The 24,660-nt window shown below is 38.7% G+C and overlaps 1 protein-coding gene across 12 annotated transcripts in view; it reads left to right on the forward strand.

Annotated features, from left to right (window-relative positions):
* The window catches only part of GAB1 (GRB2 associated binding protein 1), a 95,963-nt gene that overhangs the window by 48,984 nt on the left and 22,319 nt on the right, over nucleotides 1-24,660 (forward strand). For 9 of the 12 annotated variants that reach the window (XM_066996046.1, XM_066996048.1, XM_066996042.1 and 6 more), the window contains exons 2-5: nucleotides 7,554-7,848; nucleotides 16,402-16,615; nucleotides 19,262-19,342; nucleotides 23,340-23,944. In XM_066996046.1, coding sequence (XP_066852147.1) covers nucleotides 7,554-7,848; nucleotides 16,402-16,615; nucleotides 19,262-19,342; nucleotides 23,340-23,944 — 1,195 coding nt within the window. The remainder of the gene's footprint in view (nucleotides 1-7,553; nucleotides 7,849-16,401; nucleotides 16,616-19,261; nucleotides 19,343-23,339; nucleotides 23,945-24,660) is intronic. The other 3 variants (XM_048075033.2, XM_048075034.2, XM_048075027.2) reach the window with 1 other exon arrangement.

Consider the following 24,660-nt stretch of genomic DNA (forward strand, 5'->3'; position numbering starts at 1 on the left):
GGAGCCGGAGTCGAACACAGTGTGGCTTGCTTCTTGCCTGGGTTGTTGTGTGCAGGGAGTCTCGTCAGTGCTGCAGTAATCCTTGTAATAAGAAGTGTACAGTCATTTAATAATAATAATAATAAAAAAGCAGAACCTACCCTGAATGTTTTGCTTTCCTAGATTAAGACTGGGAGGGGGAAGGGACTTTTAATTAAGAGTTGATGAAAAGACTCAAGTAACTTGTTTTTTTAAAAAAAGGCAAAAACCCCACCAACTACACCACCTTCGTCTGATAAATACACAAAAACATGACTGTATATATGTATGGGAAAGATGAGAGGAAGGTGCCCAGGATGTGGTTGTGATGAGAGAGGAAAAGATGAAATGTGGGAGATGTTCTGAGAACAAGGGCAGCAAGCCAAAGGTGCCATGCAGATAAGTGGGTAAGGGACCTGCAACAGATACACTTCTCTGTATGCCATGAAAAGTGGTTGTCCAGGTTTCAGCTAGGATAGAGTTAACTTTGCTCCTAGTAGCTGATACAGTGTTACGTTTTCATTGCTGACAAAACAGTGAGAGGAGATGGCGAAGCTCATTTTTGTCATAGGGAGCACGTTGTTGGCAAGACTGGTATGAAGCTGTGTGTTAGCCACCCAGGGTGGGTGTTGTGTAGCAGAACAAAGCAAAAAGGTAAGCTTGCAAGAGATAAGAAACAGCAGAATGTAGGTGTTAAGGGGTGGGTGAGATGATGTAGGAAGCTGGAAGGATGGTCTGGTCACTGGTTCTAGCTTGGAGACGTGATGGCCCAGTTCCTGGCTCCACTGGAGACCTGCTTCGTTGCATTACCTCGGTGAGTCAGTTCGCCTTTGGTGAAGATGCAGCGATAGTTCTCTGGTGTGCAGGAGTATTGCAGAGAAACTAGTGCTTGCCATTACAAAATTTCTGACATAGTGCAGAAAAGTGTTGAAGTGGCTGATGCTACCAGTCATGATAAGGATCAGTGTGATATGGAGAAGATGATACAGATTTGGCTGTATAATTACACTGGGAATAGGCACAAGACTTTAATAATAATAAAAAAAAGAATAAAAAATTGTGAAGGATTATGAAAACATTCAATTAGTTTCAGATTGACAAAACAGCAGTTAGAGTGCTAAAATTATCGTCTGAGTTGTATTTTGTCCTGTTTTTAATGCTTTAATTAGCTGCGTAATGCTGGGAGACTAGTTAGTTCACATGCTGAACCATCACTTATGAAACAGTGCTCACAGCAAATCTGTGTGCAAGTATTGTTCTGCTGTATTTGCAGTGTTTTCTTTTGTTTATTTAACAAGCTAAAGTTAGAATCGATAGCACAAGACTAGAAAATGGTGACAATAGTTTGAAAACAGGAAATTTTGGCCTTGTGTGTATTCGGAACAGATGATCAGGATGATGGCCAGGAGAGTGGAAACTTCCACTGAGACTGTTTTTTCCTTATTTTGCTCAGTGAGAAAAGATGGTGCTTCCTGGAAAACAAGTCTTAAGTATTTAAAGAAAGTAATAATATATCCAGTGTTTTCCTCATATCACGTTTGTTTGTTTTGCAGCAATCTGTTTACACTCCTTGGTGTTTAATGCTACTAAAAGTAGAACACTTGGACTGTTATGAAATCTTGGAAATGAAGTTTCTGCTCTTAGAGTTAAGATACTAACATGCTTTATTTTGTGCTGAGTTTATTCAGTATGTTTTATTTTTTTTAAAGGCATCACTTTTTCAGGAAGTGTGTGGCTGCTCCCAGTAGGTGTTACAGCACTGATTTTAAAAAGTAACTAATAATTTTGTGTCCTTGAGTTGTGATGCTTTTAGTAGGGCCATTTATTAAAGGCTTCCTAAAAATGCTTTCCGAAAAACATCCCTTAATCTATTTCCATGTAGAAATATACAAGTGCTAATTTCTCAGGGAAAACGTCAGCCAAACTTTTAATTTCACCATTTAGGATTTCTGCAAGTGGAAACAGTGAAGTACTGTGTTTGAACTAACATTACTTAAGGTGACCTATTTTAGCTGCTTCCCGGCCGTCCTCCCAGGTACATGCCTTGTGGTAACGAAGCTCAGTGGTGACAGCTGTCACTGCCCTGTGCCCAACACAAACAGGACCTAAAAAGAAGCCTAGTGCAAAGGAGCGCTGTGGTTATGGCGTTTGGGCTTCTGAAGGGATGCAGAGCTGAGGTCCAACGCGTGAGTCAGCGAGGCAGCGTCGGAGGTGTTTGGCTCCTGCGATGGATGGAACACCTGGGAACTAGAAATGGGGAGGGAAAGGGGAGAAGAAATATTTAGCTTCTGGTTGCCATCCTTCTTCCTGTTTGTCCAAGACTTCAAGTCTTCAAGTGACTTCAGCACTGGAAAAAAGGTAGAGATATGGGTGAAATGGAGCACAAGCATAAAGAAAATAAAACCTCAATGCAGCAGATGAGTCAAGCGACCTCAACAGTATGTTCAAGACTGAAACAAAAGTTCAAAAGAGGGTTCTGAAGTGACGAGGGCCGTCTTCCCCCTTCCCTTACTTCTCTCTAGTTCACATTCCGCTTCTTTTCTCCTTACTTGAGAAGTTCTTTTGGAGCAAAGCAGTGTTTTATCACATGTTTGTAAAATATGAAGTGTTCTCTTGGATCCTTCCCTGTGGCCCTGGGTCAGTTGCTTCTTTCTTCCAAGCTTTAGTTTACTTCGCTGGGAAAGAAAAATGGCAAATACTGCCCTTTTGAAGTACTTTGCACAATACTAAGATGAAAAACTGAGCATGTGCCTACTGGAGAGATGAGAAGGAAGGTCTGAGACCTGTAATTTTATTCTTGGTTCTACTGGTCAATCATGGGCAAAGATTTATTAGTGAATTTGCTGGAGAGGAGCGGGAGCAATACTTCCTTGGAGCTGGACAGTGCTTAACAATTCTGGAGATTTTTTTTCAGTGGGTTCTACCTGAGAGAAAAGCAGACCTTATCTAGAAGGGGAAAAGCAACTTTAAATGATGTGAGGATTATGGGTCATAATACTTAGCAAACCAGACAAGGACAATTGACAGTCTGTCAGGAAGCAAAGTTACTTGACCACGTGAGAACTGTAAGAAAGATTGGCCAGAACAAGTTGTTTTCGATTTATTTAGCAGCTCTAAGCTTTTAAACACTTCATGCAACTATTTTGGCCTCTTGAGCAGCAGCTTGAGGGGATCTAAATGGAACGTTAAGTCCTTTTTAAAATAAAAAGGCAAATTATCTATTCTTTCCGGGCCCCTTCCTCCTTCCTTTCCCCCTCCACTTAGACACACATCCACTATTTCCTACATCTTTGAACTAGTGCCAGCAGCTGAACGAGGTACATCTCAGATACATGCGACAAGAAGAGAAATAAATAAATCCATAAAAATTTAAGGGAAGTATAGCTAAAGTGTGGTTGACATCTTCAGCAGATACACCTCACGTAAGGAGATATTGCATATAGTCTTAGCTACAAGCTTTTAAAAACAACAACAAAAAAACAAAACCACCACTGTGCTAAATGATGCTTTCTATGAGTATCCTAGCTGATTTACTCTTTTCTAAATCAAAATTTTACATATGAGTGAGTGGGAAAAATTAATAAGAATTTCTTATTTCTGTTTTATAATCTACTCAAAATGCTGCTTGAAAATTACTGGATTTCAGTATTACCCTGATCATTTGATGCTCTGTGGGTGAGCAGCTTGTCACATTTTAGCCTACTTCAAAACCAAGCAAACAAGCTTGTTTCTATAGTTGTGATGGTCTCATGATACGGTGGTCTCATGATGTAAACAGGACAATGTTTGGCAAGAGTAGTGGAGTCCTATGTTAGACCAGCTGATACGCTTTGCGGCTCTAGCAGAAAAAAAGCTGAGAGGCACACAAGTCCTTTCTTAGTCTGAAACAAAAGCAGCAAACCTTGTTTTGCAGTAAATTATGTTAGAAGCCTCCATGGGCTTCTGGTGAGCTTGAGTCGCGTGACATTTGCCTTGTTACCCTTTCAAAACCATCAGTTTTACTTCAGAATTAGGGGTTTGATCTGCATGCAGTTCTGTAGCTAGTAGTTAGTATAAGTATATATTTTAGAATTCCATTTATTAATAACGTTTTCTTATATGTCTATCTATCACTTCAAACACGCAACTTTTCCTGCATTAAACACTGGTTTTCTGTGCTAGAAATCAACTAGATTAAGCTTGAGAAGTTAAAAATATACTCAGTAGGTTATGGGATTTGAACATTGTTCCAATACCAATATCGTTTAAGCCTGGAAAAATATTTGAGCAAATAATGTATGGTTGGTAGTTGTAAGTGACATGACAGATAATTGGTACTTATAATATTCCTGTGGCTTAAACCAGTTGCTTTTTTCTTTTTTTTGGTGATTAAAAGAAATAGCTGTATGCAAAATTTTCAGACAATGTCAAAAAGGATTAAAAAATTTAAATATACATAAATACATCTTTGCACATGTGCCTGCTGTCTTTTAGAGAACTCTTTTTGGAAAGCAGTTACTGAAGAAGCTCCTTCATTACATAGATAGCACAGGATTTTGTACTTCAGTGAGGCAGTATACAGCTTTCATTACAATGACAAATACTGAAATGTTAAAAATAGATCAAGCTTTAAGAATCCCAGATATTTTCAAAAAACAAAGAGTGATTTATGTGGGCTCATTTTGCACTTTGACAAAATATAGAGGCGCTTTTGTACTATGATTAGCAAGGGTGCTGATGTCAGTTCTCTTGTCTAGCTTTAAGCTTTATTCTGCTGCTAAATTGTGCTTTGTACTGTAATCCAGAGAACCTTTGTATCTGCCTTATTAGTGTGTAGTTTATGGAATTGCTTTTGTTTTTGAATATAATCTGTGCCAGTTCCAGTGAGCGTGACTCATTATCTGACTGAAATAAACATTCACATATGCACTATGTGAAAACTCTTCAAAAATAGTAGCAGGTGCTGCTGGGCTGAATTCGATGTTTTAAGTACTTCATAGTTGCTTTTTTGTAGCCTGAAGGGCTCAAAACAAATTCTGTTTAGCTGGTTGATTTTTCTGAATTTAAGAGTGCTGTTTACTCATTAGTTCTCAACAAAGACTGGTGGGATTGATAATATGAATTTTTCACTTGTTACCACAGTATTGGAACTGAGCTCTCATGAGAGGCATGCTTGGTTGGTACAGAGTTAATTTTTATTCCGTGAATCGTGAGACAAATGCATCTTGTAGCTTTCTTCCTCTAATCTTTCCTTCTCATTTAAGCATCGACCAAGTCCTCTGACTGACTGAAGGCTGAGGTTCAAGATAAGTCCAGTTTGTGAAGTATGAGTTTTGCAGTTCATTCAGAAGTTATCTGTGGTCAGTCTTGTCTGAAGAGAATGCCTCTGATACCGACGTTTCCTGTTATCCCAGAATCGAAGTTGTCACTTGGCTTGGAAACAGGAAACCGAAACAAATCTTACCAGTGTTTCTGGGTCACTGTTACGCGATGCTTAGCAGCTGTGCTACTAGAAGATGCTCCTTCAGGAAATCAAAGTTAAGGTGTTTGGTTTGCCCCATCTGCCACTGCAGTGTTTTCTGCTTACCCAGTTGAACTTGGTGGTGCTGTGTACATCATTGCTTGAGGCCCTGACTCAATCCATGTGGTTCCACATTTTGAGGCAGATGCTGTGTTCACAGCTACAATAAGTATACTTATTTTACCAAGTTGCCTTAAAATCGAATAACTTCTTGCAGCTTAGTAGCTGGAGAATGGATTTCAAACCTTACTTAAGCTGTCTGGCATTCTTCCCTTTCTTCCATTTTCTATATTATCTTTTCATAACAGCCTCCTGGGCTTGATACCCAAAAAAGCACGTGTGCTTGACAATGAGCGGTTTGTGAGTCTCCAGTGCAGAGCTGATGGCAGTGGATTGGAGCTGAGAGATGGTGGTACAGTTCTGACTGTTCCCAATGTCTTCCTCCATTGGTTTGTTCAAAGGTTATAGCTTCATAAAAATGAAATAGACCTGTTTTCTCAGGAAGTAAGAGAGTTTGAGTCTTTTTTCCTAATGTATTGTCAGAAACTCTTGATTTCAAAGCTACATTGCAGTATGTAAAGGATATTGCGTCTTGACTTCCTCTGGAACCATCCCTGCTGATTCTTTCTTTCCTTTAGCCTTTTGTTCTGCCATGGCTAGCGTACAGGCAGGGTTAGCTGATACTCACCTGCATATTTTTGGGGTTTGTTCTCTTGCTTTTTGTCCTTAAAAGGACTTGCTTGTAACTTTGCGTGAATATCTGAAGGAAGTTTTTAAACAAGTAACTTGTTGCCCTGCAGTCTTGTACTCTGCCCTATGCATGGTTTGGCTACTGTGTTGACATGCCTTGGTTGCCAACTTTGCTGAAAAGTGTGTGTGTGGGGGGGGAACACACAAAAAAAACACCATGTGAAGGCTCTCCATTGAATCCAGGCTCCACTCAAAATTGTGAGAACGCAATGCACCTCTTCTAGTGGGCTGTAACAGTACGTCTGGTTTCTTCTACCGTGCCCTTTATCCTAGCATGTGTGCATATAAGGGAGCTTACAGTGTAGGATGCTGTGCTGTTGGTAGGGCTGAGGTACCAAAAAAAACCAAAATGCAGTGAAGTGGGGCAACAAGAATGCTGTTGGTAACAAGACAGATGTATGCAAACCTTGCTCTCTTGGTTTGAGTTAGCATCTTTGGAGTGACAGAGCATGTTTTATGATAAGTGATGGAGGCCCCCAGCGATGAAAGGCAGCTGAGGATTAGTTGGAAGATGAGGCAATTTAGTTCTGTTCTTATCCTTGGCCAGCTTCTATCTATCTGTAGCAGCAGGGAGGTTGGTATAACAAGTGCAGTAATTGTATTTTTTTTTTCCTGTGGATGTACCTTATGCAGGGACTTTTCATGTGGTGAAACTAGACAATTTGGTCATTTTTCCCCTTCCTCCTCTAACTTTTTCTGAAATAATAATGTAGGTCCTTCTCTGTAACTACAACTGTGAAATGTTAAGAGGTTCTGAGGGCAGAGATTGCTTAACATCAAGAGGAATGTGTGGTGTGAACAGTGTGCTCTTGAACTATCAGGTTGCTATCATTGAGTATCAGTTTAAAAAAAAAAAGCTAGAATCCATCAGTCTGAAGTGGCCAATACTGGGGGAAAAAAAACACAATGGAGGGCTTAGACATATTTCGCTTCTGCTTCCTTCAGAAGTTTTTTATGCTTTTTGCCCTTCTCCTGGCCTCCTCCCCACCTTTTTCTCTTTACTAAATTCATCCTTTCTCCTTTTTTAAATAGTGACTTAATTATATGTTCTCTTTTTTAAAAACAAAGCTTGAATACAGAAGAAATAAACCTTGAAATACAAACTCACTAATCCTCTAGTCCGTTGCTGTAATAAGTATATGGATTGTGTTAAATTCAGCTGTTGAATTATAATATAACTTTTTATTAATACTCAGTTCTACCCAGGGTGAAACCATATGTAAAATGTAACAATTTTAAAGTATTCCTACTTCTAATTTTTTCCCTTTTTCTCACTAATTTTCAGGCATGGAAGAGGAGATGGTTTGTGCTTCGCAGCGGCCGTTTAACAGGAGATCCAGATGTATTGGAGTACTACAAAAATGACCATGCCAAGAAGCCTATCCGAATTATTGACTTAAATTTATGTCAGCAAGTGGATGCTGGATTAACATTCAACAAAAAAGAGTTTGAAAACAGTTATATTTTTGATATCAACACTATAGACAGAGTTTTCTATCTGGTGGCAGACAGCGAGGAGGAGATGAATAAGTGGGTCCGATGCATCTGTGATATCTGTGGGTTCAACCCTACAGATGAGGGTAAGTTCTGTTGTTTTTTTTTTCCTAAGAAAGTGGTCTATCTACATGCAAAGACTGTTCCAAAGATCAAATGACTATTTTTAGCTAGTATGTTTTAAAACTCATATGCATTAACTGTGAAATTTCCTTGTTACCTTGAAAAAATGTAAGCAGAACAGAGGGAGATATTAAGAATTCATTACAAATTAAGTGTGCTGTAGAAATGGAATGATGCTCTTCTGCTTTGCATGATGTTAGGTCTTGAGAATATAGGGAAAATCAAAGTAAAATCATGCAAAACAGAAGATAATCATCAAAGGAATCCTGTGTGGTATAAAGCACATGGCTGTGCAAGCAGAAATGGGTGCAAAATGTCCGGTTTCTAATATTGCCATTTCTCCATCTGTTTTGCAACTTGGAAAAAATGTCCTCTCCTTACTGGCTGAAACAAACAAAAAATAACTTGTAGCTCTCCACTCTCTAGCTCAAATCCTACCAAAATAGACGTTGTGTGAAAGCAGCATGTAGGAAACAAGATGGTGTTAAATACCTACAAACAGCTCATTGCCATTGCTTCTCCTGAAGCTAGCCTTATTTATTTGCTTATTAGTGGGTTGCATGAATAGCTGTAGCCATGTGCACAGTCACATAGAGGTCACAAGAGGCTTGCCTGACTGAAGGGGGGGCTGTAATTAAATCCTTTTTTTGGGGGGGAGGGGGGGGGGAGGGTTGTGGGTTGAGGTAGGGCTTTTATCTCTCTTTCTACTCCAGCCAAATGGCCTAAAATGACTGGAAAACATTCTTGCTTTCCGAAGAGGGGTTCTTCTCTTTCTCCTTAATGCAGTTTTGAACTAAAACTTTGTCATGAAAACTCCATCTATAGATTACCACTCTAATAGTAAACTCAGTGAAGGGCACTTATTTTGACAGTTACAGCATGTTTTTATGACATCCTTAATATAACTGAGACCACCCACAACACATTTCTAAAAGCAATTGCCATATGAATCAGTGTTCAGTCTGCCAGGCATCTGTTACGTACAGGAGAGAGACAGGCAGGTGATTGCTTTCTGATGGATAATGCACCAGTGCAGCTGTGGGCAAGAGATGCTCAGAAATCATTGGTTCTGGGGATAAACCAGGAATCTGGGAAGTAAAGAGGAAATGTGCTTATCTGCCTGCTGTGCTGTACGTGAGAGCGCATGTCCACTGTGTGTAATGGAAAAGTAGGGTCACCTCAAAACCACGAGGCCTTCTCTTGCTTGAGGGCTGATGTATTAATTAGTCCTTAATTTTCTGTTGATGAAATTCTCTATGAACGCAGAGAGCTAACAATGGCCTGTTTTGATCTGTTCTTTTTTTGTTTGTTTGAATCATTTTTATTAATAAAACTTCTCCCCATTATGCTCTCATTGTGTTTTATCTTCAGAATTTTAGTGTTGTCTGAATTATCCTAACCCCATCGCTTCATATAATTGAAAGCTGGCAGTTCTGTCTGCTTCATGGAATTAGTGAGCTCTTGCACTACGTAGGGGAAGAATTAAAAAAGGGAAATGAGAAAAATCAGTTGCTGAGGTCTGTGTATTGCCAAATTCTTATTTTATAGGATATATCTACCTGTGAATGGAAGACTTTAAGTCATAGGCATACTTAGAAAATTCCTGTTAATTTACAGTTTATTTGGAAGTTAAAGAACAGGTGAAATTTACCACAGGCAATAAATAAACTCTATTACTTCAGTTTGGATCTAGACAACGAGACAATGTATGGGCCATAACCAACCTTCCCTTTAGCCTATGGAAATGGAAGATGGTTTTCTCTGGAGCTGGACAATGTCTCTTGCCAGACTGGTTGCAGGTCTTGTTGTGAGAGGACTGTCATTAGCCACCTTTACTAGATCAAGGACTGGGGCTCCCCACCAGCCCACAGCTCCTGCTGCTGTTTGTCTGGAAGCCCAGTCCAGTTGTCTCCTTAGAATCATGAAGAGAAGTTCAGAGAAGGTGGCACTTAACGCTGTTAGAAACGGAATATGGAGTTGCTGTTTGGGTTTGGGAGAAATAAGGGAGAAAGAGAGACAGTCAAAACTGTGCAGAGATGGAATAAAAAAAGGTTGCTTCAGTCTAGTACTGAACTGTTCCTCCCGTACTTAGTGAAAATTCAGAGATTCATGTAGTACTAAGCCTGTGTTTTCTTCCTGTTCCTCTTCTAAAATCAATTTTCACAGTGATTTATGATTAATGCTCCATTGTGACCTTCCAACTAGAAATTGATTTTTGCATGTGAAATCTATTCATTCTGGAGATCTGCAAGATTATATTTGTATTTGGAGAGTAAGAGTAACTTACATTCCTTTGTTACTGTTACAAGTCATTGAGTCTCCAGCTTTCTGATTGCATTGACTTGTGTGATCTGTAACAATTACATTATAATGTAATATAATATAATGTAATTGTATTGTTTTTTATAGGAATTTGCTTTAACTTAGGCTTTACAATTACTTAGATTATCTCTTAAGATTGCAATGAGCCCAAAACCTCAAGGAAATGTTTATTTTTTAATAACCTCAATAATTCCTCTACTTCTGTATGGAAAATTGTGAGCGCATTTTACAACTTCTTCATTAAATGCTTTTTGTTTTCAAGTGGAATCTTTTTAAAATGTATATGCAAAGGGGGGGGGGGGCTACACGTGAGCATGAATCTCAGTTGTTTTACCACCAATTTTCATACTGTACTTTTAGAATTCATATTTTTTGTGTAAGGTCAAAATATAAGGTAGGTATGGTTTAGTCATGTAGAGGTTAAACTGTAACTATAAGTGAAAACATGCTGCCAGTAATTTGTGTGCTTGGAACTCCAGTGAGACCTTCTGGGATGGAGAAGCAAAACGGACATGGGAAATGACCATTCTCTTCTCCTTGGCGCTGTGGAGACCTCAGCCGAAATACTGTGGTCTGAGTTTCCAGGAGGATGAGGATAAATGTTTAAAGAACAATAGGAGTAGAGGAAATGGATTTTTAAGTGATCGATGAGGAGAACAGTTGAAACAGTTTATTTTCTTCCCAGAAAGAAAATACTTTGGGAATAGTTGGCTTTAAAAGTATAAAAACTTGTGATAAGCAGGATATGGATCAATTGTTATCTAAAGAGAAGCAATTTGTTTTGTTTTTGGTGAGAGATGCAACGATAAGGGAAAACTTTCCAAGAATATTTAAGCACAGGTCCTGAAAGAAGGCTGTGAAGGTCCTTCCCTAGAATTCAGTAGACATTTGTGATCAATGTTTTATACGTGATCGAGCTCTGTGTTTCTGTAATTCAGTGAATTGCGTATTTGGCAGTGCAAGGGAAGGAGGAAATGATCTTACTGTATGCAAACATGTTACTTGCATGTAGTCTTTTGAATAAAGACAGCAATGATGAAGTGAAACAGGAGGGGAAAAAAGGAAAAAAAGATGTTGAAAGCTATACTTACATTTACACGAATAACTTACATGTGCTAAAGAAAATTTCCCTTGTCATAAGGAGTGTAGCATAGATCTTGCTGTGAAAAAACTACAGCTTGCTTCACACAACATTTTCAAATTTTGCAGAATTCCTGTTCAGGCAATTGCTGTCTGGTATTTGCCTCTCATGCCTTCTCCATTTTGAACAGTAAAATTGTCAACTAACTTTTTTTTTAACCATGTACTGATAATACATGTGTTATATTTGGGCACTTCATCATAGCATGTGTGTAAGAGCAATGACTGGCAGGATGAACATAACTCTACCTTCCTACCTGCTGCTTGTATATTCTCTCCAGTAAGGAACCATGCTGCATGGCCAGGTATCACTGCTACTGTACTTTGCTTGGGTTCTCTGTATCAGAGCAGGATACCATTGTGTTGCCTGTAACACAAGTGTGGAACAGAAAACAGTCTTGTGATCATCTACCTTATCATATATATATACACACACACACACCTTGTATACCTTGTCATATACTACCTTATCTGTGGTAGGAGGCATCAGCATGTAAACAGAGGAGTAGAAAGTTAGAGCAAATAAGGCAGTTTTGATTATGGTGACAGCTAAGTTCACTTAGTCCTTCAGTTATCTGACTGTGTTGAACTCTGGGATTACTGAGAAGAAATTATCAAGGGGACTTAGATAAGTAAAGTTGGATATTAGACATATTTAGGATGCCCTTCCTACATGAAGGGGCAGCCTGTAAGAGACACAAACTGTTCTTATTGAATGGATGATAGAGGCTGGCTTGTTTGGCAGATCAAAATCATTGTCAATAACATGATGAATATTGGGTACTTTGGTCATGAAAGGTCTCAAAAGTGAGAAATAGATGGAGGAATGCTAAGAAAAATGCATTGTCAGAGTAATAAACTTTTAAATAAGTTTTCTCAATGGATATGAGTGGAGTAGTAAAAAGGGAATGGAAATTTGTTACTCTTAGACATGAGGTGTAAACAGACTGAGAAGGCTGGTTTATTTTAATAGGCATGATAATAGGACGTTGCGCTGTAGAGATGATGTATGTAATGACAGTCTGTGACTTTTGACACTTCTTGGATGTGACTAATTAAAAGGAAAGTGATCTTAAAGATGATATGCCAGGAGGATGAGTGACTGGTGGCACTGAATTGAGTTAAGAATAATGTGGAAGGATGGAGTTAAGCATTAGGAGAGAGACCCTCCAGATAAGGATTGTGGATCAGTTATCTCAGAAGTAAGGCAATAATTTTAGAGGTAGCAGTGGTGCAGAGGCATCTATTGTGGGGGCTTTTTTGGATGATTACTTTAAGTAAAGGAAATGGCTGGTGAGATGGAGAAATGTGATTTCTCGGTGACAATGTCATTGCTAAGAGTGAAGTCAGAATAGACTGTGGAGGAAGTTGTCACAGTCCCCAGATACCATCTAGAGAAACTGCAGAGTGGTAGTAAAATTTGAAGTGGGTCCAGAGAAAGACCTGAAATTTGGCATTGTAGATTTTGTAGAGGTAGCTGATGGCTAAAGACCTGAGTTGGAAGGTGGCAAAGCTGAGATAATCATTGCTCACTTTCAAAGGAGAAAAGGAATACAGGACAGAACAGGAAGCTGTCTTCAACTTCAGATGATGTGTTTAAGGAGGGTGGCTAACAGCAAATGGCAAGCAGAGCACAAAATTTGTGGTGGTACATCTCCTCTTGTAAGTATATCATGAAAAACTACTTACATAAAAAACATACAATCAGGAGTGCAGTTAGAACCTTCATCTTGAGTGTTTGGGGTTCTTATGTTAAACTGCTAGCTGCCTTCAACAGAAAATCCTGTGGAAGATTGATTTTTCTTTTCCGTGAGAAAAATAGTGTGAATCTAATTTGCATAGGTAATTAAGTTATTTTTTCCCCTCTGGTTCCTGCTGGACATCTTTTGTGGCATTAAAATTGCCTGACGAGCTGCTTGGAGAAGGGGATTGCAGGAGGGTGGCTTGGAAGATGCTTGCAGATTGCTAGTTATTGAGTCGGGAGGTGCTGTTCACCATTATGCTGAGTGCTAAAAAACATCTTTTTGGAAGCCTGTAGATGTCTGTGGTTGCAGCCAGTGTGATGCAGCTGCAGCTGGGTAAACTCGCCATGTGACGAGAGCAGCCTGTTCTAGGAGGAGAGCTCTAGACCTTTATAGTGAAGGAAAAAGCTTTTTAATGTGGTGAGCTGCACTGTTTCTCTTCACAAGCACCTACAGAAGTTACCCTGTAACAGTACTTGTTGATTATTTTTCCTGCGTCACCCAGCCTGCGTACCATCTGAAGATGGGGAGAACGGGCTACATATGTTTTTTCTTTTTTTCCCCCTTTTGAAAGAACAGCCTTCAAAAGAAAATTGCAGGTGGAGAGGGGGAAGAAATTCTGAGTGGAAATGCTTTTGGTGTTTTTGAATTTTAAATGGGTAACCAAAAGGGCAGCTTAAGATAACATATGAACTGCAGGCATTAAGTACTAAATTGTACAATTGAGCTCTGAAAGCTAGAAATGTTAGCATGCGATAGAAACTTAGAACAGTTGGTCATGTTTCTCGTTTGTATGCAGGAGCCAGGGCTGTCCTGAACAGAAAATACAGTAAGCAACTGCTGAATTCTTTGTTACCTTCTTTAAAAAGGATATTGTTATCCTCAGGAAAAGAGGGAAGAGATACTTGAGATGATATTAAGTTAACAAAACACTTCCAAAATGCACAGGGACTTTTAAAGAACTTACAAGGGTTTGATCCCTGTATAGCAGCAAGGTTCAGAATGGAGGCTCGCTGCATAGGTTTCATATTGATTGTAAGCTGATCACTTCTGCTGAAAACCTCTCTTAGGAAAGTTTGGTGTGCTGCCAAACCCAGGCTAACGTGTCCGTGCATCTTCTGGGCTGGATCTGGCTTGCATCTATTGAGTTAAATATGTGAACAGAGCAAGTGCTTGTTTGTTTGCACCCATCAGTGTACGCATGCTTGTGCTGTGTGCGTGCACACACACATGTGGCCCTTTGATTCCAGGATCTTTCATCTGAGACCGTGTAGAAGCTGAAACGAGAGGAAGCTCGAGCAGTGTATTTTGGGATGTATGGTACTACGTTAAGCAGCAGAGATAATGACTTAACAGACTAACTTAAAAAAGTCCTTGTAAGGATTAAAGTATTTAATCACATGTACCATGTATTTGATATTTTACATACGTGCAACTTGCATAGTGGATAGATGTAGAAAAACGAGTAATATAAGAGCAGAAGTTATTAGTGAATTTTCTGTACGATAGTATTTTTTTATGGCCAACACTGTATCTGAAAAATTCTGTACAAGGGTATCACTAATATTTTCTTGCCCACTGATTGTTTTAATAAGAACATCTGCACCATGGTAAATAGACTGAGTGAGACATAGAGTAGTAGAATCATGTGGTTGCATATCTGTTGCTGATTCATTAGTACAACGGGAAAATCCCACTTCTATTTTTGTCTTCCTACCTATGTTGCACAAAGAGTGCATTTTTCTTACTCTTTGATTGCGATTTTGGTATGTAGCGAAGTGATGATTCTTGTAATGAAACTGTGTACGTTGCTCACTTTGAGAGTATTTTAAATGTTTACTTTATCAGAATATTGAGCAGAGAATGTATATCACTACATGTCACAGTGCAGAAAGACTTAATTTCTGACTTAAAACAAAACAAAAAACAACAAAACAAACAACCTGAAGTGTAAACTCCTACACTCAAATCTTCTAGGTTATTCGTAGTATTCTTGTTCATAAAATTTTCCTTTTTACCACCTTGATTTTTTTATTGTTTTAATATTGAGGTAAATATAAGTATAGCCGTGAGAAAAAAAGCGTAAATTGTAGAAAAGGTGATGCCATTAACTGCTTTTAGCAAATGAAATGACAAAAGGTATCTTCTGAGAAAGCTGCTTATTCTAGCTGTACCAAATGCAAGAATTATAAAAACAAAACAGGATTCTTTTTACACTCGTTTGCATGTTAAATATTCTGGATGATTTTCCAGCTCCCAGTTGTTTCAAAGCAGTTCTAGTGCCTGAGCTCTGGGAACAAACCAAATGACTTACAAGGCTCTTTGGTGTGCAGATGACCCCTTCCCTAAAAATCTGCTGGTTCAGAATGAAGCGAGCTGATTATTGTACTCTTTGAAATCATAATAGGCTGCTGGGATAAACCCTCTTCTTCATATCAGCTTGTGAAGTAAGTGGCTAAAGAGAATGTTCTTGAGGGTACAGATAGGCAAACAGCACTCGTTTGATCAGTGATAAGTCGTTAACATTTCTGTTTTCTTGGTAGTCAAATTTGAAATAGCTTGAATGCATAAGGTGAGTAAGAAGTGGCCCCGCGGTGAAGAACTTGAGACTGAATTAAAGCAGGCAATAGCCTACACCATTTAACACCTATAAAATACCTGGAAAAAAAAAAGCACACCACCAACAAAAAAAAGTTGGTGTATGTAATGAGGGGTGCCTAGAGGAACAGGGTAGCTATTGTGTCTCTATTTTAGACATAAGGAATCTTCCATTGCAAAAGCAGCATCTTTTCCTGTTGCTTTTCAGCTATTGAGAGAGGCCAGTTCTCGAAGGGTGACTAGTCTGAAATGAAGTGACCTTGGCTGCTAAGGGGTGAAAAAAAAAATCTCTATATATATGTATATGCAAGCGCTGACTCAGGTTTTGAAATTCAAGTAATAAGCTATGGGCCTGTGTCTGCTCTTGATTAAAACAATAGAATTGTGTTCTTAGCTGTTTTAGTGCAGCTGTCAGCATCTTTGTTTTTTCTGTGACTCAAAAACAGGTTAAATAAGTCATACAGCCAAGGCATAACCTTTATTACCAAGGCAAACTTAAGAGTTTGATTACAGTTTGAAAGAATATGAAGAGATTACAGGGATTTAAAGATAAATACAACTGTTGGTATCCAGGACTAAGGTTTTCTTATGTCCACTGACTTTACAATGTTGAATTTAAAAACGATACAAACTTATGTTGTGTTAATAAATGCTTTTGTAGTGTTGTAAGACCATTTCTTCATTGTACCAAGTGCTATGCTTTTGTGTTGGCAGATGCCGTGAAGCCACCGGTCAGTTCTTTACAAGCATCTGCTGAGTTACCCTTGCCCGTCAACACTTCACCGCCTTCCATGCAAGCAGAATCTTCCCTACCTCCTCCTTATCAGCTTATTAATATCCCCCCACTAGAGTCTTCCTCTGGTCAAGAAGATCCTCAAGACTACCTACTGCTAATAAACTGCCAGAGTAAAAAACCTGAACCTGTGAGGTAAGTTACGTTGTTTTTCTAATAACACTTATTTGTACAGACCAAGGATATTTGTGCTAAAAACCACTTTTTTCTTGTTGAGTCGCCACAGATTTGGATGCCTGTGAACTGTGGGGGAATTTGCCGATAACTTTTGCTTCTCCTCTTTTTCTGCTTCAACTTCTTGTAGCAATACTAAGTTGTTTGAGCACTAGGCCCATGTTGCGTTCTTGAAAAGAAATCACCGATCTGAGGCATCAAATGAATGCAGTGGCTCCAAGCTGAATTAAATGCACATATATTTCTAACTGCTACTTCTAACTTAAATAGATGTGCAGCACCTTCTGCATAGGAGGATGTGATATTTACAGTAACTACCTGGGAAATGTCACTGTGTCTTTTCCAGAATGGATTATGGTGGCAACCCCAAGGAGTTAGTGAAATCTATATCCTTTGAGTTTTAAAAGCAAACAAGCAAGCAAAAAACTTGACTGGGTGAGGAGGCCCTGGGGAGCCTCACCTGACTTTGAAGTTGGCTCTATTTAGAGGTATCGGAAGAGCTGGACCAGATAATCTCCAGAAGTCCTTCAAACCTCAAATATTATCTGGGAGAAAGTTATAAGTCTCTTGAAAGCTGCTTTTCTGCAGTAATTTAATATAAAATATGCTGAGGGTATTTGCAGTTTAAGAAACAAAATAGCATATTCTTTTTGTGATAGCAAGAAAACATTGAAGGCTGAGGAAGGCTTCCTTTGAAAAGTGTTTTTGTGAACATTTCGCATACTCCCTTAGGGCCATACCTTTTAGTGGCGGTGCCTTCTTCCTCAGCACCTTGATGCTCTGCCAGTTTTACCTGTGCCATGTGCTCTCTGCTCCCTTGGCATTTTTAACTTGCTCTGTTGTGCCTGAGGAGTTTCCTGCTCCGTTCACCAATGATTGCATGGTAGGCAAGTATGCACCCTTCACAGTCTTCATTATAAAACGGAGGAATGAGCCTACGGTTCCCCCGGTGTATGGAATGTGCAGCTTACAGGCAGCACGGCATGCCCCAAAGCATCCTGTAGAGAAAGGGAAACACAGAGTCTGACTTGAGTGGTGGTTACATGCTTAGTGATGTTTAGAAGCTGATGGTGCCTGAGAGGTATGTAGTTTTCCCCCCAAAAAATTATCAAAAAGTTTGGTTCTGTTTCCATAATGGCTTGGCAAAGCAGTCTCTGCTCATTTCAGAGCCCTGACTCATCAGAAATGTCTGAGTGCCCATTTGTTTCTGCAAGGGATGGGCACAGAGTGGATTTCCAGCACCAAATGAAGAGGTGTGGTTTTTTTTTTTTTGAGTTATCAAGGCTGGCATATGAAATTGATCTGACTTCAGCAGTTGTACGGCTTGTGGGTTAAGTAGAGACAGTGAAGTCTAAGACCATAGATGAGGGCACAAAATGGGGCAAGGTATAGAGTCCATGGATAGCCTCCAAAATTGCTTGAGAAAGACATTGGTAATACAGGAGAAGAAGGTATTTGGGTGTTTGGGGAAGGTACAATGTCCAGTGGAGATAAAAAATGAAAAGACAAATTATTAAGATCTGAATGAAGTAATTGGGACTGTAGAGATGGTTTAAATGTGTTTAAAAAACACATGTGATACGGGCTTTCTGAATTATGTTTAAGTAAATTCACTACAGAGCTATGTCCTTTTATTAATAAGGCTTTAATAATGAAAATTCAGAACAGTAGTTACGCTGGAGTTTGTTCAACTGTAAAAAGATTGTGTGTGTCTCATGTCTGGTACAGGTATTGTGATGGATTTGGGCCAACATATACAGGATATATAATTCCTATGGACTTAGAGCTTTATGTATTGTTGTAGCATGTTACTTAGATGGTATGTTAGAGGACACTCTGTTCGTTACCCCAATCCACCTCCTTGCAGGTGAAGAAGAAATACAAGTCTGCATCATTCTGCGTCATTTTCCTATTGATTCCAAATTTGGAACAATTCATTTGTGTGTTTCAGGCAACCTTTATTTTAATGGGGAAGAATAGTATGCAAACATCCGTTAAAAGCAAATCTTAATAAATAGGTACTGTTTACATTAAAATAATAGGTAGGTGGTGTTACTTGAGTGGTTTATTTCTGTAGTGTTTTATATTTGGATTTTCAAGTTGCCAGTATGCAAAGAGAATGTTTTCTGCTCTAATTTTGCACGTTGTTTTATAGATAAGCTGGGAACGACTGAATTGGCTTTTAAAACTTTGGGGTTCTTTTACAGGGGAGGTGGGTAACTGAGAAACACAGAGATTGTGGCCAACCTGCCTGTTCAGATTTTTTTTGGAGTTCTTGTGTTTCAGAACAAATAATTTCAAAATGCTTCCTTATGGTGTCATGCAACACACCACATAGTGTTGTGAGATGATTTTGGACACAGTACTTGCAGTTATAATTATCATGCTGTATTTTGTCTAAAATAGTTTTATGCTCTGATCACTGTTGGCTTGAGGAAGGAGTATTGTTTAACTGTAGCATTTAGTGTGATTGTGACGTTCATATTTGGATCATAAATTAGAAAATTAAGCCAAACACTGTTTCCGAAACCCTTATTGTTCTGGCTCATTCAAGATGTATATGGAAATAATGCTGTCTTCCTCATCTTTCTTATGTTTATGAACCAGCCAAGGGTCACCCTTTATCTCTGAAGAAGGGCAGGAATACCTTCTCTTAGAAGATTTTGAAAGTAAAAAGATTCCACTGCAGTGAGTGAACAGTAGCTGTTCTCGGAACGTGTGTGAGAATTTAATCACAGAGCCGTTAACTTGCCTGAAAATATTTGTTTCAGATACGTCTTGCATGGTGTTCTGTGAGTTTTAATAGAAGAAACTATGTAACCTTGGCTTCCATTTTCTGAAAATAGCTGTAATCACCATAGAGATGTTTTATCCACATTTTTTACTATGCTTGCTGTTTCTGTCCCAGATTGCTGGCACACAAGAGTGTTTTTGCTGCCACTTGGTTTATAGTATTCTATTTATCTATTGTGTTGATTCCTGCAGATGCAAAAAGAATCAGCTTGAAAGGATGACCGGCCAAGCCTGATCATACCCAGCATATTCCAAAATGGGAGATTGCTCCTCAGACTAAAACATTTTGAAATCTTTTCTCCTCAGTCTCTGTCAACAATTAGTTTTTAGTACATGGCGATGGACTTGTTTGTTTTGCCCCCAGTATGCCACCTCTGTTCTGGGAGTCTTAATGCACAGTCCTTGTGGACCAGCTGGCTACACAATTCTCTCTTCTTAGTACTGAGTAAGGAATAGTTTGGCCACTTAGCATAATCTGTAGATGCGATGCACACATCTGCAAACACTGAGTTCATTAGTCGTCCTCTGCTTATAAAGAGGGTTAGTAGTTTTTGTTGTTATATCAGATTTTGCCTTTATTTTAATCTGAAGTGCAAAGAAACCTTAATACTTACCTTATTAACCAAAAGTTAGTGGAGTGTTTAAGCCAACTGATTATTTTTTTGGTGTTTTTCAAAACAAAGCAGAAGTCATCAAGCATCCTGTATCAGAAGTTCTTAAAATAAAATAAAATCTGTCGTGGATCTGTGGTCCTAATCTAACTTTCCTTGAGCTAACATGAATCAAATATAGAGTTAGATTTTCAAAATGGTATATGTTCTTCTTGTCATGATCAGTAGTTAATACTGACTTGTGAAATCTATTTAAACCTCAAAGGCTGAATTCCATCTTCATTTTGGCATAAACTGCTTTCTCAGACTGTCTTCAAATTTTTGGTCTTGCAAAATCAGATTGGTTGCAACACATTCATATTTTGAAAACTATTTCAATAGACTAGGAATTTGATTCCAAAAAATTTCATTTCAAAATCTGAAGTAAATCAGAAAAGCCCTCTTGTAATGAGCAATGTGTACTGCTGCCATCAGCTAAGCAATTGACTGGTCTGGCTGCTTTGTGTCAGTTTTTGAAAGTCTTATGTTTTCACAACTTCTTGTGGTCAAGAAGGAAGCAGCAGCATTTACGGAGACCCAGAAGAACTCCTAAATGTTGCTTCCACATGATGGGTAATGCTTAAGCGATGGCATCGTACGTGTGCTGTAGTTGCATCTTGAGCTTTGGATATATACCCCTGCATGTTGTGCTTATTTAGAATCAAATATAACTTGGCATCATTATAATATGTCTTCATGTCTGTAAAACCACCATAGTGCCTAGAACTGATAAGATTTTTAAGGGCACGTGCTCTGCTTTTGTGTGTGAAAATGTTTTATAGGTTGCTTGAGTTCTGGTGCATGGCTAAATGGGTGGAAGTGATCCCAGTACACGTACAAGCCAAGAATTGAAAAATAAGACGGAGTCAACCCTTTTTTTGATTAAGTGCACTTCTGTACTCCTTTTGTAAGATATATGGTAGTATTTATGTTATTTCTGTAGTTTTGGGAATTCTTTCATATAAAAATATATCATGGTCAACTAGAATTAAAATTCTGGTTCTACAATTAATTGTCAATGTCCAGCTTCTCTAGACTGCCCACTTTATTTTTGTAACATATAAAATACAGATCACAATCCATCCTGTATTTGCTCAAGTACAATGCATATGAATTTTGCTGTGAGTTTGGCCCAGATGAATACCACAGAACTAGAAGAGTGTCTTGAAAGTGAGGAGCTATTGAATTAATCCTTAAAATAGAGAGCAAGGACTGCATCAGAGGCGAAGCACAGAGTGTTACTACTCACTATGCTCACAATTTGTAAAGCGCTCTGTAACCTTATGTACGTCCTTCAGTCCTATGTGCTGTATTTTTTTGCAGTGGTGTTAAATTTCCAGTGGTTCATTACTTAACTTTTGAAGCTCTGAGGCAAAGGAAGTAAACTGTTAGCAAAGAAGAGATGCATGTTTTTGATGGTTGGCAATGTAAGGAATATAAGGCTCACTTCCTTGGTTTTGCCAAGGGTAAATACTTAATGAGAACATTTTTTTGGGGGTGCCTATTAAACTAAATGCAGATTAATGTTCAGAGACAGAAACCAATTCTGACCATTGAGCGAGAATTTAAACTACATTAAAAATAGTAACCAGAGCAAAATTAGTATATTAAAAAATAAAAAAATAAGAAGTGCAAAAACCAAGCTAATAGAAATAAATGTCATAATTAAAGCCAGAGAAAACATCTCATAGGCTATTCAGGCTGACGGAAGATAGCATCTCTGCTATTAAATACAGTAAAAAAATGTGCTAGATGCCTGGCCTTTTTTTTGACTGCAAATGTCCACTCTAAGCTAATTGCATCAGTTCCCTTGATAGCTGGTGGAGAGAGGCACTTTAAGAGTGTTTCATCATTTTGGAGTAGATATTAAAGTATGGGTTGTTTCATGCTATATCCATTTCTCTGATGACTGCAGAGGAAACGTAAGTGAATAGTTAAACTTGGATTCCTTTCTTCTCAGGTTAGTAGAATCCTGTGAGATAAATCACAGCTGTCCCTTAAGTTAAAAAAAAAAAGTGTGATCTTACTGACAATTTGAAATTTGAATGTTAAGTTCTAGTTGTGGTCACTTTTAGAATTTCTAGGATGAGAGTCTTTTAAGGGAAAAAATGCTTCTGGTGGTACTCATACTGTTGACTTCTGTATTTTGTTCCTCAGAAGCTTTGCAAACTGCATGGTCCAGTTGCTTAATATGAGTAGTAATATGAGTAGTATAGCAGCTATTCCTTGATGCATACACATGCTGAAATATTTACATATGTATGTATAAACAAGCACAATCATATAGTCCTGTGGTAATTAAAAAGGGAATTAAGATAAAATAAACTGTATGGACTGCATTAACTTCACCTCTGTATTTTTGCTATTGTCTTGACTTGGATTTAAGCAAGGAGTAAGACTTGGAATTTCTCTGCCATGTGGAGCAATGTAACTGGGGAGGCTTACATACCATCCCACCTCCTCTTCCCACCAGAAAAAAAGAAATCGCAGGTTTTGGCTTTCCATGTTGGTTAGTACCAGTATTAATGAGTACAATTCTCATTGAAGATTGAAGTTGCTAAGAAATCAAAGGCAAACCACTGTGCAGTTTTACCTAACAGCACTGCTTTGTGTTCAAGACAAAACACTCTGTTGCACACATTGTATGGATTTGTTGCCCCAAAGAGCAGTCTGTCTTCCTCTTATTTCAGTTTTTCTTTCTTCCTTTCCTGATTATGTATTTTGAATCAGTGTTATGTGGTCAGTACATAACTTGAGGCACAAACTTTAGGGCATTGCAAGCAGTCATATTCGATCCTATTTTTCATGCTGGTTAGAACTGGCAAGTATTGTGAACCCAAGGATTGAGTACATTTTCACCTTAAGCACATCGAAGTGCTCCTAGTTCACAGGATGGGTTAAAATAAAAATCCTTCAACCCCTAAACAACCTCTGCTTTAGTTTGGCTTGGTATCTTTCTGGAAATCACGTGCTTTATGAAACATCAACTTGTTGAGCTGCTACTAAAGCTGCACACTTGTGTTGTTACCTGTTTCACGTGCATGGGTTTGTATACATGTAATCACTTAGGATTCTGCTTAAATACTACTGTTTGTTTAATAATTAGGTTCCTGCATCTCATTTTGAAAAAGTTGGAAGAGGCTGCTATACTTTTCAGTTGTTTATATGTTGTGTTTATTATGTGTAATGTTTGTTTTCTTTGTATGTTCATCAATGTTTTAATCTCTTCATCTCCTGTGTAGATCTCATGCTGACTCTGCAAAATCCAGCTCTTCTGAAACAGACTGCAATGATAACGTGCCCTCCCACAAAAATCCTGCTCCATCAGTGACCAAGCATGCTGTGAATGGCTTTTTTCAGCAGCAAGGTGTCTATGACTCTCCTCCTTCTCGTACTGGACTGGCATTGGCAGATTCCAGCCTTTATAACCTGCCTAGGAGTTATTCACAGGATGTTCTACCGAAGGCAGCATCTCCAACTGGGACTGATGCAGAAGGAGAGCAGCATGTTTTCAACACGCCATCAGCAACATCTTTGTTAGATGCACAGTTGAGACACATCTCCATTAGTTATGACATTCCCCCCACACCTGGAGGTACTTACCAGATTCCACGAACTTTTCCGGAAGGAACAATGTCTCAGACATCAAAACTAGAGACTATTCCAGATATTCCTCCACCTCGGCCACCAAAACCTCACCACGCTGCAGATCGATCTCCTGTGGAAACATGTAGCATTACTCGTACTGCTTCAGATACTGATAGTAGTTATTGCATCCCTACAGCAGGAATGCCACCCTCACGCAGTAATACCATTTCAACTGTAGATTTGAATATCTTTCGTAAAGGTCAGTATTCCATGCTTTACTTTGCTTTTCCAGATTTTGTGTTAAACAATACTAATCTTGTGAAGAAAGAGATGTGGTATGAATGGGTTGAATAATATGGGGGTTTGTTTTGTCCTTTAAAAGCAAGTGTGTGACATTTTACAAAGCACTCCATGATAGTGAGGCTTAAAACATGTAAGAAAGCAGAGAAAGAAGATTATTCAAGGAAACTGTCAAAATAGCAAAGCACAGAACATTGATACAGGCTGTATATTGCACTGTGGTGTTCAGCCTTAGCTAAAACTGTTGGAAGCCCTAGACATCTTCATGGTGCTACTAGTTTTTAGAAAACAGCAGTGAAGAATTTATAATTTTCTTTGCTACTAAGGTCATATAGCTGAGTTCAAAAGTGCTGCTATCTGTCCATCAGAACAGCCAAGGTAAGGTTAGCATGTAGTGGTCCAAATTTGCAGAAGCTGAAAGTGTTTCGCTAAGTTCAGTAGGATTTGGTGTGCATCCAGAGCTTTGAGATCAACCCTGATCTGTTTACTGGTGCCGCAGAACTTTCTCTCCTTGTGGTGGATATGCATACTGACATTTTAAAGCAAAATTGAAATTGTTCCTTATAGACACTTAAATGTTGGCATTTCAGACTTGCTAATGCATTTCTGTTATTGTTTTTTCCTTCAGCAGCTGGATATATTTTTGGGTACTAGCAAATCTGGTGGAGCTACTTT

Source organism: Anser cygnoides, chromosome 4 (genome assembly GCF_040182565.1).
Source record: "Anser cygnoides isolate HZ-2024a breed goose chromosome 4, Taihu_goose_T2T_genome, whole genome shotgun sequence".
Lineage (NCBI taxonomy): Eukaryota > Metazoa > Chordata > Aves > Anseriformes > Anatidae > Anser > Anser cygnoides.